Source organism: Scardinius erythrophthalmus (assembly GCF_964197995.2).
Source record: "Scardinius erythrophthalmus genome assembly, chromosome: 17".
Taxonomy (NCBI): Eukaryota; Metazoa; Chordata; class Actinopteri; order Cypriniformes; family Leuciscidae; genus Scardinius; species Scardinius erythrophthalmus.
The window spans coordinates 20,108,716-20,122,716 of NC_138237.1; the positions used below are offsets into that span (position 1 = coordinate 20,108,716).

At 36.4% G+C, this 14,001-nt stretch overlaps 1 protein-coding gene across 1 annotated transcript; it reads right to left on the bottom strand.

Moving 5' to 3' along the window:
- Positions 1-35: 35 nt before the first annotated feature.
- sms (spermine synthase) lies at positions 36-13,670 on the bottom strand. The gene is made up of 11 exons (XM_081391743.1): positions 13,473-13,670; positions 11,586-11,706; positions 9,624-9,711; positions 4,740-4,804; positions 4,424-4,599; positions 4,171-4,327; positions 3,977-4,064; positions 2,550-2,664; positions 2,388-2,467; positions 2,190-2,305; positions 36-966 (listed from the first exon to the last, which is right to left on the bottom strand). Exons 1-11 carry the CDS (start codon positions 13,516-13,518, stop codon positions 936-938), a joined length of 1,083 nt encoding a protein of 360 aa, XP_081247869.1. The 5' UTR covers positions 13,519-13,670; the 3' UTR covers positions 36-935.
- Positions 13,671-14,001: the final 331 nt, after the last annotated feature.

A 14,001-nucleotide genomic window follows, 5' to 3' on the forward strand; every position in this document is an offset into this window, starting at 1 on the left:
AGAAGACAAAAAAAAAAAAAGAGATTTGATATTTTTCTCCTTAATTGCTTTAATAGATGATTATCACTCTCATAAACAGAAGTTTCTTTTCAGGGCAGGATCACTGGTATATGGTGAAATAAAATCAAATAAATAATATAAACGAAGCACCATAATATGGATAAAAGGCATGAATCTAAGTGGCCTACATTCAGTAAAAACTTCTTTCTTAAGAAATGCAAAAACACTAAGCAGGGAAACCTACTTTGGACCTAGTTTTTTGCTAATCATAAAAAAAACTAAACATTCACAGTTCAGAAAAAAAGAAAACGAAAATGAAAATTGCCACAGCAAGGACTTTTTTCCCTTTTAAGACATATTTAGGGGCTTCAATAGACTATTTGGTGAAATCCCAGAATGTAACACTGCCAATAAACTCCCTGTGAGGCATTTTAAATCAAATCACACTCAAGCCACCAGTTACAAAAGGATGCGAAAAATTCAAACACAGAGGTCAACAAAAAGAAAAAATGTGGAGCTACAGTAAAACACAAAGAGCATTGTCAAATCTGAATCATAAATCCTCAAAGGCAGGAGTCAGAAAGATGCTTCGCCACCCTCCAGGCTTCAGTATCATCATCAGCAGTGTCACTCACACACCTCTCACCACAGCGCTCCCTGGAGGGCCCCACGCAAACAACATCAAACCAACGCTGGCAAACAAACAAAAACAACCATCTCGGTCAAATTTCAAACACAAAAATGCAAATAGCCATGTCAAAAAAAAAAAAGGAAGGCTGCTCATTTTTGGACGTGAAGGGAGAGTAGAGAGTAGAAACAGAAACAGAAACAGTGCTTGGAGAGATATGTGCACGTCTCTCCTCAGTGCATCAGAGGTGAGGGAGAAGTCTTCACATTCCGGCAGGACTTTCGAGGAGAGAGTGGAGGAAGAGACATTACTTCTTCCAGATGGTGTAAAACACCCATCTGAGTCAGCGTGTTAAGGAAATTAAATATATATAAATGAAAAAGTTAACCTAAAAATGAAACATCCTCCACCCCAGTAAAACCAATGTAATTTATTTTTTTTCAATAATTTTTTTTTCTTTTGTATTTTGAGAGGATTTGATGGTACTTATTAAGATGTATGCAATAATAATATATTAATAATAACAATAATATATAATATATAAACTAATAATACAAAAAAAATTTCATGGTGTAACCACTAGATGCCTGTATAGCTCTCTATGAAAGTACAAAATTACTTACTTTTAAGATGTGGATTTGAATGTATTTTTTAGAAATTCTCAAAAATAAATTTTGATGTGAAGTGTACATGTTTTTGCATTATTATTATAACAGTCAAACCTGAATACAGTAAAAAAAAGTACAAAAATAAACAGGAATTCTTTATCACAGCTTATTATTATTTATATATCATTATAATTATTAATTATATTAATTATTATTTATATATTACTATTATAATTACAGCTCAATCCATCTGGATCTGATCTCATTTCAACCTCTTATTTCAGTCTTCTGACTCAATTATGATGTATGGTAATAGCCCTACCAGCTCATTTGTGTTTATAATTGTGTATGTGTGTGTGTGAGTGGGTGGGTCTGTTTTTCACTATTGATGTTTTAGAGTTTCACCCCTTCATTGCTGAGCACTTTTTTCTGCATCGGGGCCGATTTGTAGATTGTACACACAAAAATACTTTTTGAATTTCCCATTCATTTCCTATGGTCGGTCATTTTTGACCGAAGAGCACAAGTGTGACTATGTTTTTTACAACCATTTAGCCTGCTCAATTCATGCCCTGAATTTTCTTTTGTGTTCACATTCCAAAAGTCACCAAGTTTAGTAACATTCCAATGAAGCTGTGATTTTTAACAATTCATAACAGAAAATGACATAACCTACTACGTTTTCTAGGATACGCACCAAAATGGCCATGTTGACATTTTTTGTGTGAATTTGTCCATTACCCCATTTACCCCACTGTAAATGTAAAATACATTTAAATTGTGTATATATATTTATATATATATAAAATGCCCTTCATTCTTTATCATATTTTCTAATAATTAAAAATTATTTATCATTTTAAATAATTAATACCTTATTCACAGACATATTTCCCACACATTATTAATGTATTTTAGCCAGAGGGACTGACCAGGTAATTTAAAAAGGATACAGCTCCATATATGAGGGAACACACACCACCTCTTTGGAAAAGTCCACTTTGCACGAAAGTCTCCCCAAAAGCTTTTCATATTCACTGAGTGCATCAGTCAGATTCGCACAATTACCCTGCAGGCAGAAAATAACATAACATTAAAGGATTGAAAAACAGCAAAAATTCACAGCAATTTTTACTTTATGCGCCCCTCACCTGCGTGAAATATTTTCCACTAGGCCGCAAAACTCTAATAGAGAGGTCAAGGATGAGTCTCAGAAATTCCCATGTCGAATCTATTGAACAATACCAATCATTGATTTAATATTTGTAAAAAATTTAAGACTCAGACATAAGTGTAGCTGCATATAAACTAACCCTCCTCAGGTGCAGTGGAAATAGGTACAGCTGTCAAATCATTAATGACGTAATCAAACGTCCTCCCTTGCTCTGCAAACTTTTTAAGCACGGGAACACAGTCTTGAACCAAAATCTGAAACAAAAATGTGAAATTAGAAAACAAAATTTAAAGTAATTTTCATAGTAGGACATATACATTCATTGTTAGCCATGACAAAACTGCCAGTTGCCCAGAGTTTGGGTAATTTCCTTCAACTGACTACATTGCACTTGTTTCAAAAGCAGGAAAGGGGCCTCATTGTAACTTCAAGGACAGAAATATGTTTAGCAACTGATAAACGGTTCGGAGAGAGAGACAAAACAGAACAAACGAATGAGAATGTGTAATACAGTCTAATATACACTACCATTCAAAAGTTTCAAAAAGAAACTAATACTTTTATTCAGCAGGGACAAAACAAGTGACAGTAGAGACATTTGTAATGTGACAACAAACGATTTCGATTTGAAATAAATACTGTTCTTTTGAACTTTCTATTCATCAGAAAATTCTGACAAAAATGTATGATGGCTTCCATAAAAATTTCAAGCAGCACAGCTGTTTTCAACATTAAAATAAAAATCAAGCAGCAAATCAGCATGTTAGAATGATTTCTGAAGGGTCATGTGACACTGCAGACTGGAGTAATGATGCTGAAAATTCAACTTTGGAATAAATTACATTTAAAAATAAATTTTTAGTGGTCAGTGAGCAAAATCCTAGCTAGGTAACGTCTGGATTATCTTGAAGGTACTAGAGATTTTTCAGATTTTCCTGTCGTGTAAGGTGTGTTAAGAGTGACTGAATCTGCTTGGAAGAACGTCGGGGTCACAACAATGTCAAGTCGTAAATATCCAAAATGTTGAATATTTATTCAGGAATCCAGGCTGTTGCGCGGAAGGAACCCCGAGAACAAACTCTGTAGATTGTCACGTGGAACGAAAAGACGCCCAATCAGAAAGCGAGCTGACGTAAGACGGAAGCATAACACGACTTCATCCAAATCTTTTTCTTTTCACCCCACAAATTTTCTGTAAAAAGCAGTCCAAACACTATTATCGCCATTTCTTCTTGCCCATCGTCCGCAATGTTTGTTTACTCTAAAGTCACGTTTGACAGTGAGCGATTTTGAGAGATTTCCCATGTTTACAGTCGTGAATGGCACCTGTTGCTGTCTTGGCCACACTATAGGAACAAAAAAATTTTTTTTTTTAAATCTTAATATTTGTGGTCTCTCACATTTTTAAAATCTGATAAGATTTTTAAAATCTTTTAGTGTGATCCAGCCATTACCGACTTATAAACTGAAGCTCGACTGGTATGTTTAGCAACAGGGACTAAATATAATATAAGAGGGAATAAATAAGAGCTTTAACTGATAAAATGTCACAAAGTCAATCCTTACCTCATAACAATCTCCCTTCAAGTTATCTAAAACATTCCCACACGTCTTCCTCATGTGTTTACGGCATCCATCAATCACCAGCTCATCGATGTAAATACTTAATTAAGGAAAGTACATATCTAAAATCAGTTAGAGAGCTACAAAATACTGAGTAGGTTTCCATGTAACTGCAGTTAAGCGTTAGCATAAAGGATATCTCAACCATGGTGATCATCTTTGGTTTGAGCTTCACCGCCTCATGGAGAATTCCACCATCTCCTCCTCCCAGAATAAGTATCTCCTTTCCAGCATAGTGCTCTTTGCCGCTGCCCATAATGGCCTGAGTGTAGGGCAGATCACTTTCTGCCAGATCTGACATTTGATTTGATCACACCAAATTACCACACACTCGTACAAAACTTCTCATGTATTTGAAACTAGCAAATAAACAAGGCCCTTTTAACTTACTGACATCCCCGTTAAGAATAAGCATATTGCCAAACTGAAGCGAATGCAGGATTTTGATGTTCTGGTAGGCGGATTCCTTCTCGTACACAACTTCATCGATGTCGTACTCCATCAGCCTGCCGTCAGCCGTGGGCCAGTATCGGTCCACATCACTGCCTCGAATCAGCGCAGGGAGTCTGACAGGACACATTCAGTCAAACAAATCACAAAAACGTTCCACAATACACATGTTTGGAATGACACGAGGGTTAGTAAACAATGAAATTTTGAGAAGTTTATGGCAATTGATTCAGGATGAAAATAATGCTAGTTTCACCTCTTGATCCTTTGGATATTTCCATCCAGGAGAGCCTTTAATTTCTTCTCCAGTGCATTCAGTAGCTACAGAGAAAACATTGTTTTAATTATGACCTTCTGAATCAGGGAAGTAAACACATTCTAGAATGGCTGAATCACTCTCGCCTACTGGTTGATCTGTGGTCAGCATGCCGTACTGTTCAGAAGTTTTGTTTGGTTTTTTAAAGAAATTAATACTTAAGTTCAGCAGGGATGCATTCAAATTGATCAAAAGTGACAGTTAAGACATTTATAATGTTACAATATATATATATTTTTTTAAATAAATGCTGTTCTCTTGAACATTTATAAAAAGATTCTGAAAAATGTAGTAGTTTCCACAAATGTTTCTTGAGCACCAAATCAGCATATCAGAAAACCAAACACAAACATTTGACCGGTAGTGTATAAATATAGACTTCAGAATGTTGAGGAAAATGATTCAACGTTTTCAAGCAGTTATCAAGTGACAAAGAACGACTTCATCCTTATAATCAGATATCCCAGTTTTAAAAGCAAAAGTATAGCAACTGTAAACATAAAGCTGTCATCTTCAGATATTTGGCAATCGTTTTACATGCCAAAAGTGAATTTAGGCATAATGTCCAGTATGGAAAATGGATATTCATTTTGAGATTTGCTAAAGATAACATTTAACAGTGTTTTTAGATTCTACGCGTTTTACAGCTTAACTCTTAATGGTACTAGTTAGATTTCATATACCATATGGTAGTTAGTTAGAGGTCGACCGATAGTGGATTTTTACCAATAACGATAAGCAAAGTGAAGTGACGGCATCGTACCTTTAATTTTTTAATCCATACTTGCATACAGTGAGTAGTGAACACACACACACACACTGCAAACCGTGAGCACACACACCCAATGCAAAGGGCAGCCATTTTTGCTGTGTTGCCGGGTATTGAGAATCAGATTCACAACCTTCGTGTTACCAGTCTGACTCTCTAACCATTAAGCCATGACTGTCCCCTTCTAGATAACTAGGTTGATTACCAACTGATAGTTTTTAAAATGGATACTGAATGAAAACAAAAACTAGTGCTGAGCTTTATTACAAAAAAAGCGCTGAACCATGAAAATGTACTTATTAAATGAAATAAATATATAAATATGTACATAAATCCAAATATGAAAATAATTTTAAAATGTACTCACCCACAAGTTGTTCCAAACCTGTATGAATTTCTTTCCTCAGTTGAACACAAAAGAAGATATTTTGAATAAGATTGGTAACTAAACAGTTTCTGTTCCCCATTGACTTCCATAGTAGGAAAAAAAATACTATGGAAGTCAATGGGGTCCATCAACTGTTTGGTTTCCTGACATTCATCAAAATATCTTCTTTTGTGTTCAACAGAAGAAAGGTTTGAAACAACTTGAGGGTGAGTAAATGATGACAGAATTTTCATTTTTGGGTGAACTATCCCTTTAATATTACAGATGGACTCTTATTGTAAAGTGTTACTATTTCATATAAATCCAAACAGTCGTGCTTGCAGATGGCCATCTTTAAATATCTACATAAAGGCCATAGCATTGAAAATCGATACATATGTATTTTGTATGTATACTATACCCTCACACATTATTTGCTTCTATTTTATAACACTTGATTATCTAATCAAAATACAAAATATGTGTTACAGTGACAATTCAAAAAAAGAACTGAAATTATTTGTTTGATTCTGATTTGTTTCTGTCGGCTGCATGAACTTATAAATTTGCTTTCTCACATCACTAGCTTTAAATATGCAACTTTTCTTTGCAAACAAATGCATAAAAATTACTAGCTGGATATAAATTAATGCAAACAGATGGTAACAATCATGACATAAAACATTTGGATCAGACTTTTTTTGTGATTTTGTCACTTTGTTTTAATCCCTTGATGTACTACTGTTAGCGTTCTCGTAAGCCTGGTTTATACTCGACGCGTCCGCACGAGCGCGAAGGTGCGCGCGGCAAAAATGACGTCATTGCAGTGTGGGCGGTCGTGCGCGTTGGGTTCGCAAGACCCAATTTCGCCTGGCGGTGTGCGCGACATTTTTTGTAACAACGCGCACGGCGCCGCATCCGAAGATGAACGACTTCGAGCCGAATCTGGCCGAGCTCGAACTTCTCACCACACGGGCACCCAGTTTGCACGTCTAAATGAGTTGTTTACATTTAGAAAAATGAGCATACAATAGCATAAAAAGTATTTTTAATGAACATAAAGGTTCATGTTTAATAAAAATTAGAGCCCTACCGATATGGATTTTTGGGCGCCGATGCCGATACCGATAAAAAAAAGCCAGATACCGATATATCAGCCGATATTATTTATGTGTATATTATAATACAGTAGCAATATTATTTATGTGTATTATAGTACAGTAAGTTTGGACACACTTTACAATTGGTGTGTACAAACTTTTGATGGCTACTAGAGCCCGACTGATAAAGGATTTTGAAGGCCGATACCGGTACAAATATTTGTTGGTTTTAAATTTATTTTTTATTTTTTTCAGAAACGCGCAACAAAACATTAACAAATTTCCCTAACATTAGTTATTTGTAGTTATTTATGAGTTTTAACTAAAATAATATGATAATGCATTTTAAAAAGAAACTTGTTTCTTTTATTGTCACAACAGAACAGAGGAACATCAAAATATATTAAAGTTCTGATAAATAAAATGTATAAAAATACAAACTTAAGATTTTTTTTTAAGACTAAACGTTTAGTCCTTTGAACAAAAACAACAATTTCACATTCAAATTGACAACAAATTCAAATTGTCATAATTTACTCTCTCAAGTTGTTTTTTTCTTCTGTTGAAAATAAGTTATTTGGATGAATGTGGGTAACCAAACAGTTGATGTACCCCAGTGACTTCCATAGTATATTTTTTTTCCTTTGGAAGTCAATGGGGACCAGCTACTGTTTGGTTACCCACATTCTTCAAACTATTAATATTAGAAAAATATTAGAAGGAAATTAATACAGTTGGAACAACATTAGAGTGCCTGTAAATAATGAGATCATTTTTATTATTGGGTGAACTATCCCTTTAAGGACAAGCGGCAATGTGTTTACAATTGCTACTGTCTCTTTAAGAGCTGAGCACGACACGTCTAATGTACACGCATTTGACAAGCAGATTTTCTCTCAATTTTTGCCTTTACTTTAGACAACCGACTTTGTTTATGTAAGTCTTGTGTGTATTTAACAGTATTAGCACAATAATACTCGAAAGATAACTTAGTCCAGTATCCAGGCGCTGGTAAAAATGTTCACAAAACTTAATGAAATGTTTAGTGAAATTAGAAAATATGTAAGAGATTGTTAATTTAGTTATATTGTATACACATTCTCATTTCCATATATTTGTTTTTATTGTCACGAGTAATAATCTCAGGGTTTACTGGGTTTTACACGATTCTTTTTGTAGTGTGGTATTGGTGGTGGGGTGTACTAATATAAACATTGTCACGTGTGTATAGCTTTCTTCTTCTCACCACTGATTCCTGATGGTTTAGAGGACAATTACCCAAGTCGCCCCCTGTCGTTTCAAAGAATAGTACAACGAGCGCATCAAGTATAAACGCCTCGTCCGTTTGGGGAGTCTGCAGACTCACGCTGCAGAGCCAGGCGAAAGTATAAAGCAGGCTGTAGCCTCGAAGATAAACATACTGCTGCTCTTTCTCTACTAATACAGCATCTAGTCAACAAATCAAATACTTCATAATAATATAAAACATGTAGTGTAGTAGTGTACTGTATTCATACTGTTTTGTTGTCTGTTTTAAATGTGCATCTGAAGTGTCCTGCTCTGTGCACTATGGAAGCTTGTTTCCGCCACAGAATAAAACATTTTAAAAGATAATTGCGACTTTTTATCTCACAATTGCGAGTTTACATCTTGCAATTCTGACTTTATTTCTCAGAATTGCGAGATATAAAGTCAGAATTGCGTGTTATAAAGTCGCAATTGCGTGTTATAAAGTCAGAATTGAGAGATATAAAGTCAGAATTGCATGCAATAGTCGCAATTGCGTCTTATAAAGTCAGAATTCTGACTTTTTTTCTCGCAATTGCGACTTTATATCTCGCAATTCTGACATCTTTTCTCAGAATTGTGAGATATAAACTCACAATTGTGAGATATAAAGTCCAATTCTAAGGGAAAAAAAGACAGACTTAGAATAGTTTATCTCACAATTCTGACTTTATAACACGCAATTGCAACTTTATATCATGCAATTCTGACTTTATATCTCCCAATTGCGTATTATCAAGTCAGAATTGCGTGATATAAAGTTGCAATTGCGAGAAAAAAAGTCCGAATTCTGACTTTATAAGACGCAATTGCGACTTTATTTCAAGCAATTCTGACTTTGTATCTCGCAATTCTGACTTTATAACACGCAATTGTGACTTTATAACACGCAATTCTGACTTTATATCTCGCAATTCTGAGAAATAAAGTCAGAATTGCGAGATGTAAACTCGCAATTGTGAGATAAAAAGTCGCAATTATCTTTTAAAATGTTTTATTTTGTGGCGGAAACAAGCTTCCATAATGCAGCGCACAGCCTCATGTGTCAAAACAAACTCCATGAGGCATCAGAGATAGTTTTTATTTCGCCTTTAGAGGCCGCTCTTGTACTATATAATGACAGCAGACCCCAGCAGCTTCAGCAACAGACACGACTATCGGAAAAACTATCATCGGTATGGATTGTTGCGAATAACCGATTGTTCCAGCAATCAGTTATCTGTGGCGATTAATTGGCAAAACCTATCAATCGGTCGACCTCTGGTACTAGTATCTCTATCACCTACATTCTGTTAACTCACATTGTCCACTTGCACTACATCATCCCCTTCAAGACACTGCAGGTCAAAGGTCACCAGACCATGGGAGTGCATTCGTAAGATGGCAAACCTGATACAAAGAAAATACAGAAGCACAATTAAAACCTCAAAACTGCAGTCAAAAACTATATAAAAAAAAACCATGCGGCGTTCAGGCCAGATTCATCCCAGCTTAAGCCTAAACAAAGCCCCAACAGCTGTGTTTACAGCAAGCCACACACAAAACAGGAAGTGAGTGCCAAAGCCTTTAGATCAGATTCACAAAGCCACTAAAATGACCCTGCGCTCTACTAAATGCGGTCCTTTGTTGCACAGAGGATGCACTTAACTGACCAATCAATGGTCATCCTAAAGAGTGTCCGAACACTGGAGCACACCTGGTGTTTTCAGTGGGGCGTTTGTGTTTTCAGTCATCATTATTGTCAGTTAGGTTCAACATTATGCTTAGCTGTTACAGAGCAAAAATGGAAAGACTCCATGGAATGGCCCTTTGGAAAGGAAACTCGTTTCTTTTTCCCTCAAATACAGCAGCGAATTCGCCATAATGAGAGGGTGATAACATCATCAATTCTTCAAATTCCGGTCCCATCCCTTCAGCTAAACAAAACCTGTTGAAGAGGTTTTGCATGTTGTAAATAGTGATGATGGGTACCGACACCCGGTGTTAAACAGGCCCTGGAGCTGAATTACGAGAGAACACATAGTATCGATAAGCTTCAAACCTAGACAAGCAAATTATACTTTAGGTCATTTCTAAACAATAAAATACACAAAAATGTCAAAATGACCGGCCTGAACGTCTTAAATGGGCGTAAATAATTGGGAGAAAATATGATGTGTATTATTAGATCTGCATTCGGTCTTAAAGTGACAGCAGTCTAATAAACCTGCTGACGACTGCAGCATTAAAGACAAAGAGAAAATAACTCACAGCTCTTGAATGAATAACTTTAGCTTTAATAAACATTCATACAGTGAAAACTATGCAGTGTTATTTTAGATCTGATTACTTTATTAGATTTATTTTGTAGGTCACATAGCTTACCTAAACAGTAATGTTAGTAGACCTTCCAGAAATTAAAGCACTGCTTATTTCTGTGTATCTTTGTTTTAATGTATATTTTTTGTATTTATTTGACTATTTGTTTGTACTTTGTTTCTTGTTCTTATTTTATCTTATCTTATGCATATAAAACACACAAAAAAATGACTGCACACTGGCCCATTTAACTAGGGGTGAAACAGATCGCAGTTGATCATTGATCCGTACCAACCAGGCCCAGCGGTTCGGCACGCATCTGAGTCGCAGATTAATTGCTAAGTTTAACCATAATAGAGAGAAAGTTTATCACTTGCTCATGTTTAATCTTGACAATTTACACATTCAAGCAGTTTTAAACCATTCAAGCACAAGAAAAGGCCAAAGAGAACTCGATCGCGTGCTGTTATCGGACCGGATTGATTCCTTTTGCGTCTCCTTGTGCTTGAACGAAGATGAATATTTAATTTATTAAGTGAACAGTGTTATATACAGTATATAGTGCTATATCTACATTAAACAGTGTTATTTTACATTTAATGATTACATTTCATTACCTGAATTCAGTTAGACCGTAGACTGCAGAATTTGTAACTTTGTTGTATTGTATTTATCTATGCTTGTAATTTGTGTAGTTGTTCTTATTTTATTACTGAGTCTATACTTGTCTTTAATGGTTTAATTATTAAAAGCTAGATTTTTGTTGTGATATCAAAGTACTTAAAGTGGGCTTTAAGTAATAAATGAAAAGCAAAGTTACATTATTAATATAACAAAAACAGTCAAAGTACCAAATCGATAAGTAATCGGTAAGAGTAGTGATACCGTTAAAACCTTAATGATACCCATCCCTAGTTGTGAAAGACTGGTGTTCTACTAAAGACACTGGAGGCGAAGGTGCTCACCTGCCATTCTTGCCGACAAAGGTTGCCAGATATCCTTGTCCCTCTGAGTCGTGGACATTCTCTGTCATTTCCTGCTCTTGAAATATAGACTGCAGGCCACGCACAGTCGCAGAGACATCAGCTAAACAGATAGAGGGAAAACCAACCGATTACTTTAAATTCCTCCGCCTCAAAAGCCCCTTAAGAAAATCTTCTTACTAAAGATGACTGGCCCTAAAGCCAATTTTACTGCACAACGACCGACTCATTTGCACATTTAATAATGTTTCTAAAACTACTTAAAGGGATAGTTCACCCGAAAATGAAAATTCTGTCATCATTTGCACACCCACATCATTCAAACCTGAATGGCCCTTTTATCTATTGGTGGAACCAAAAATAAGATATTTTGTGTGTGTTTTTTTTTTACATCCAATGGAAGTCAATGTGGTTTGGTTACCAATACCAACATTCTTCAAAATATCTTCTTTTGTGTGTCCACAGAAGAAATAAATGAATACAGGTTTGGAACAAAATGAGGGTTAATTAATGATGGCAGAATTTTTTGATTTTCTTTCTTTTTGAGTGAGCTATCCCTTTAAGGACTGAGAACTTTGGACACTATTCTCTTGCATCACATCTTTTCTCATACACTGAAATAAATGGTGACTGAGACTGTCATTCTGAACATCTCCCTTTGTTTTCCACAGAAGAAAGTCTGGTTAGTTTTGAACAGCATGAGAGCAAACAAATACTTTTTTAAAAACGTTTTTGTGTGCACTATCCCTTTAAAACTGACTAATCACAAATAAGTTGCAAGTGTGGGTATCTGCAGGTTGGAGTAATGGGCGTGATGAAAGGTTGAGCCGTGCCTAAAGGAATGGGGCATGGAGAAAGGTCATCATCATTGATCACGAAAGCTGTCTGACATGGTGTGGGGTAGGGTTAGGGGTTAGTTTTACTGTAGGAATTCACTTTTCAACACGCCCATTATTCTGACCTGCAGCTATCCCGGTCTCAGAGGGTCCGCATCTGTCCATTACACAGAATTCATTTAATTGTGGGATTCAAATTTCTCTTGAATTATTTTTAACCTAGTTATGCAAAATCTGCAGCCAATCCATATTGATTCATATCCATTCTACAGGTTATAAAGTAGGATGAATTGCAACATATCGATCGGTAGGAGCTACTTTTATCTAATGTATAAATCGAAAATAATAATACACGACAGTCTGCACCTGTCACACTGCTTAAAAGAGGTAACGTTAAGCAGTGTGACATGTTTGTGTGTAATATCGAAACGGTATGATCGCTGTAGTATGCAAGAATGGAAAACTCATCTTATCGGCTTGCGATATTATTAGCCCGTCAGATCATAGAGGAACTGCCATAGGAGGTGAAAGACGTTCAGAGCTTGTCAAAAAAAAAATGAATCGTTAAAAAAAATGTCAGATGCACGAGACCAACTATAGAGGATTTAAACGCTGTACATGCATAATAATTGGTAATATACAATTGGAAATATTTGTTTTAGTATGCACTGCGGCTAGCTCGCCTGCTAGTGCATGTATATGTGCACATATGAGCTCTATTCAATCGCAAACGCCAGCTTCGTAGGAAACCCGACATTAGCCTCTGCTAACGCTGCTATGCTACCCCCCTAGAAGGTCATTTATCAGAGCAAACGTTAGGAGGATATGCACAACAATAGAAGTTTTCGCTCGACTGCAATGACATCCATCCTGCGGTCGTCTTGGCAATGCAGAAGTGGGACTGCAGCCTCGCCGCGATTCTAGACACTAATCGCTTACAGGGCAGTTGCGAGGAGGCCTGTTAGTCTGCAGTGAAACACGAACCCCTTCTTCTCTTCCACGCGCCCCCTCAATAGATATCACAGAAATTTACCTGGCGCACGGAGCTTGAAGTCAAGGGTGTAATGTAGCACTGCCATGATGGGGTAAAGCCGTCTGCCATGCCTGGATGAGGCAGCCGGTGGTGAATCGGTGGAGAGTCTGTGGTGACAGAAGGAGAGAACGAGCACGCCGGAGGGAGGTGTGTTGTGTGCACCGCGCTCTGTCTGTCTGTCTCTCTCTCTCTCTCTCTCTCTCTTTCAGTCTGCAGTCGAGCTCGGAAGTGAGTGGGTGGCTGCGCTGGGGAGTTAGATTCATCTGAGCGAATCGAATCTTTTGAATCAGTTTCTCAGAGATTTTAGTAATTTTAACAGGGTTAAACGGTTACTAAACATACACTGTACACAGCAAACGCAGTTCACTTAAAGTTCCCACTTGGTTGTATTTTGGGACCCGAAAAATAATGTTCTGGCCAACGTTCTGTTTTTTTTTTGTAACCAAGCTAACCTTCTTAAAACGTTGCATGGAATTTATTTTAGACAACCTAAAGGGAACCTACATTTTTTGTTTACTCTTTCTAGATA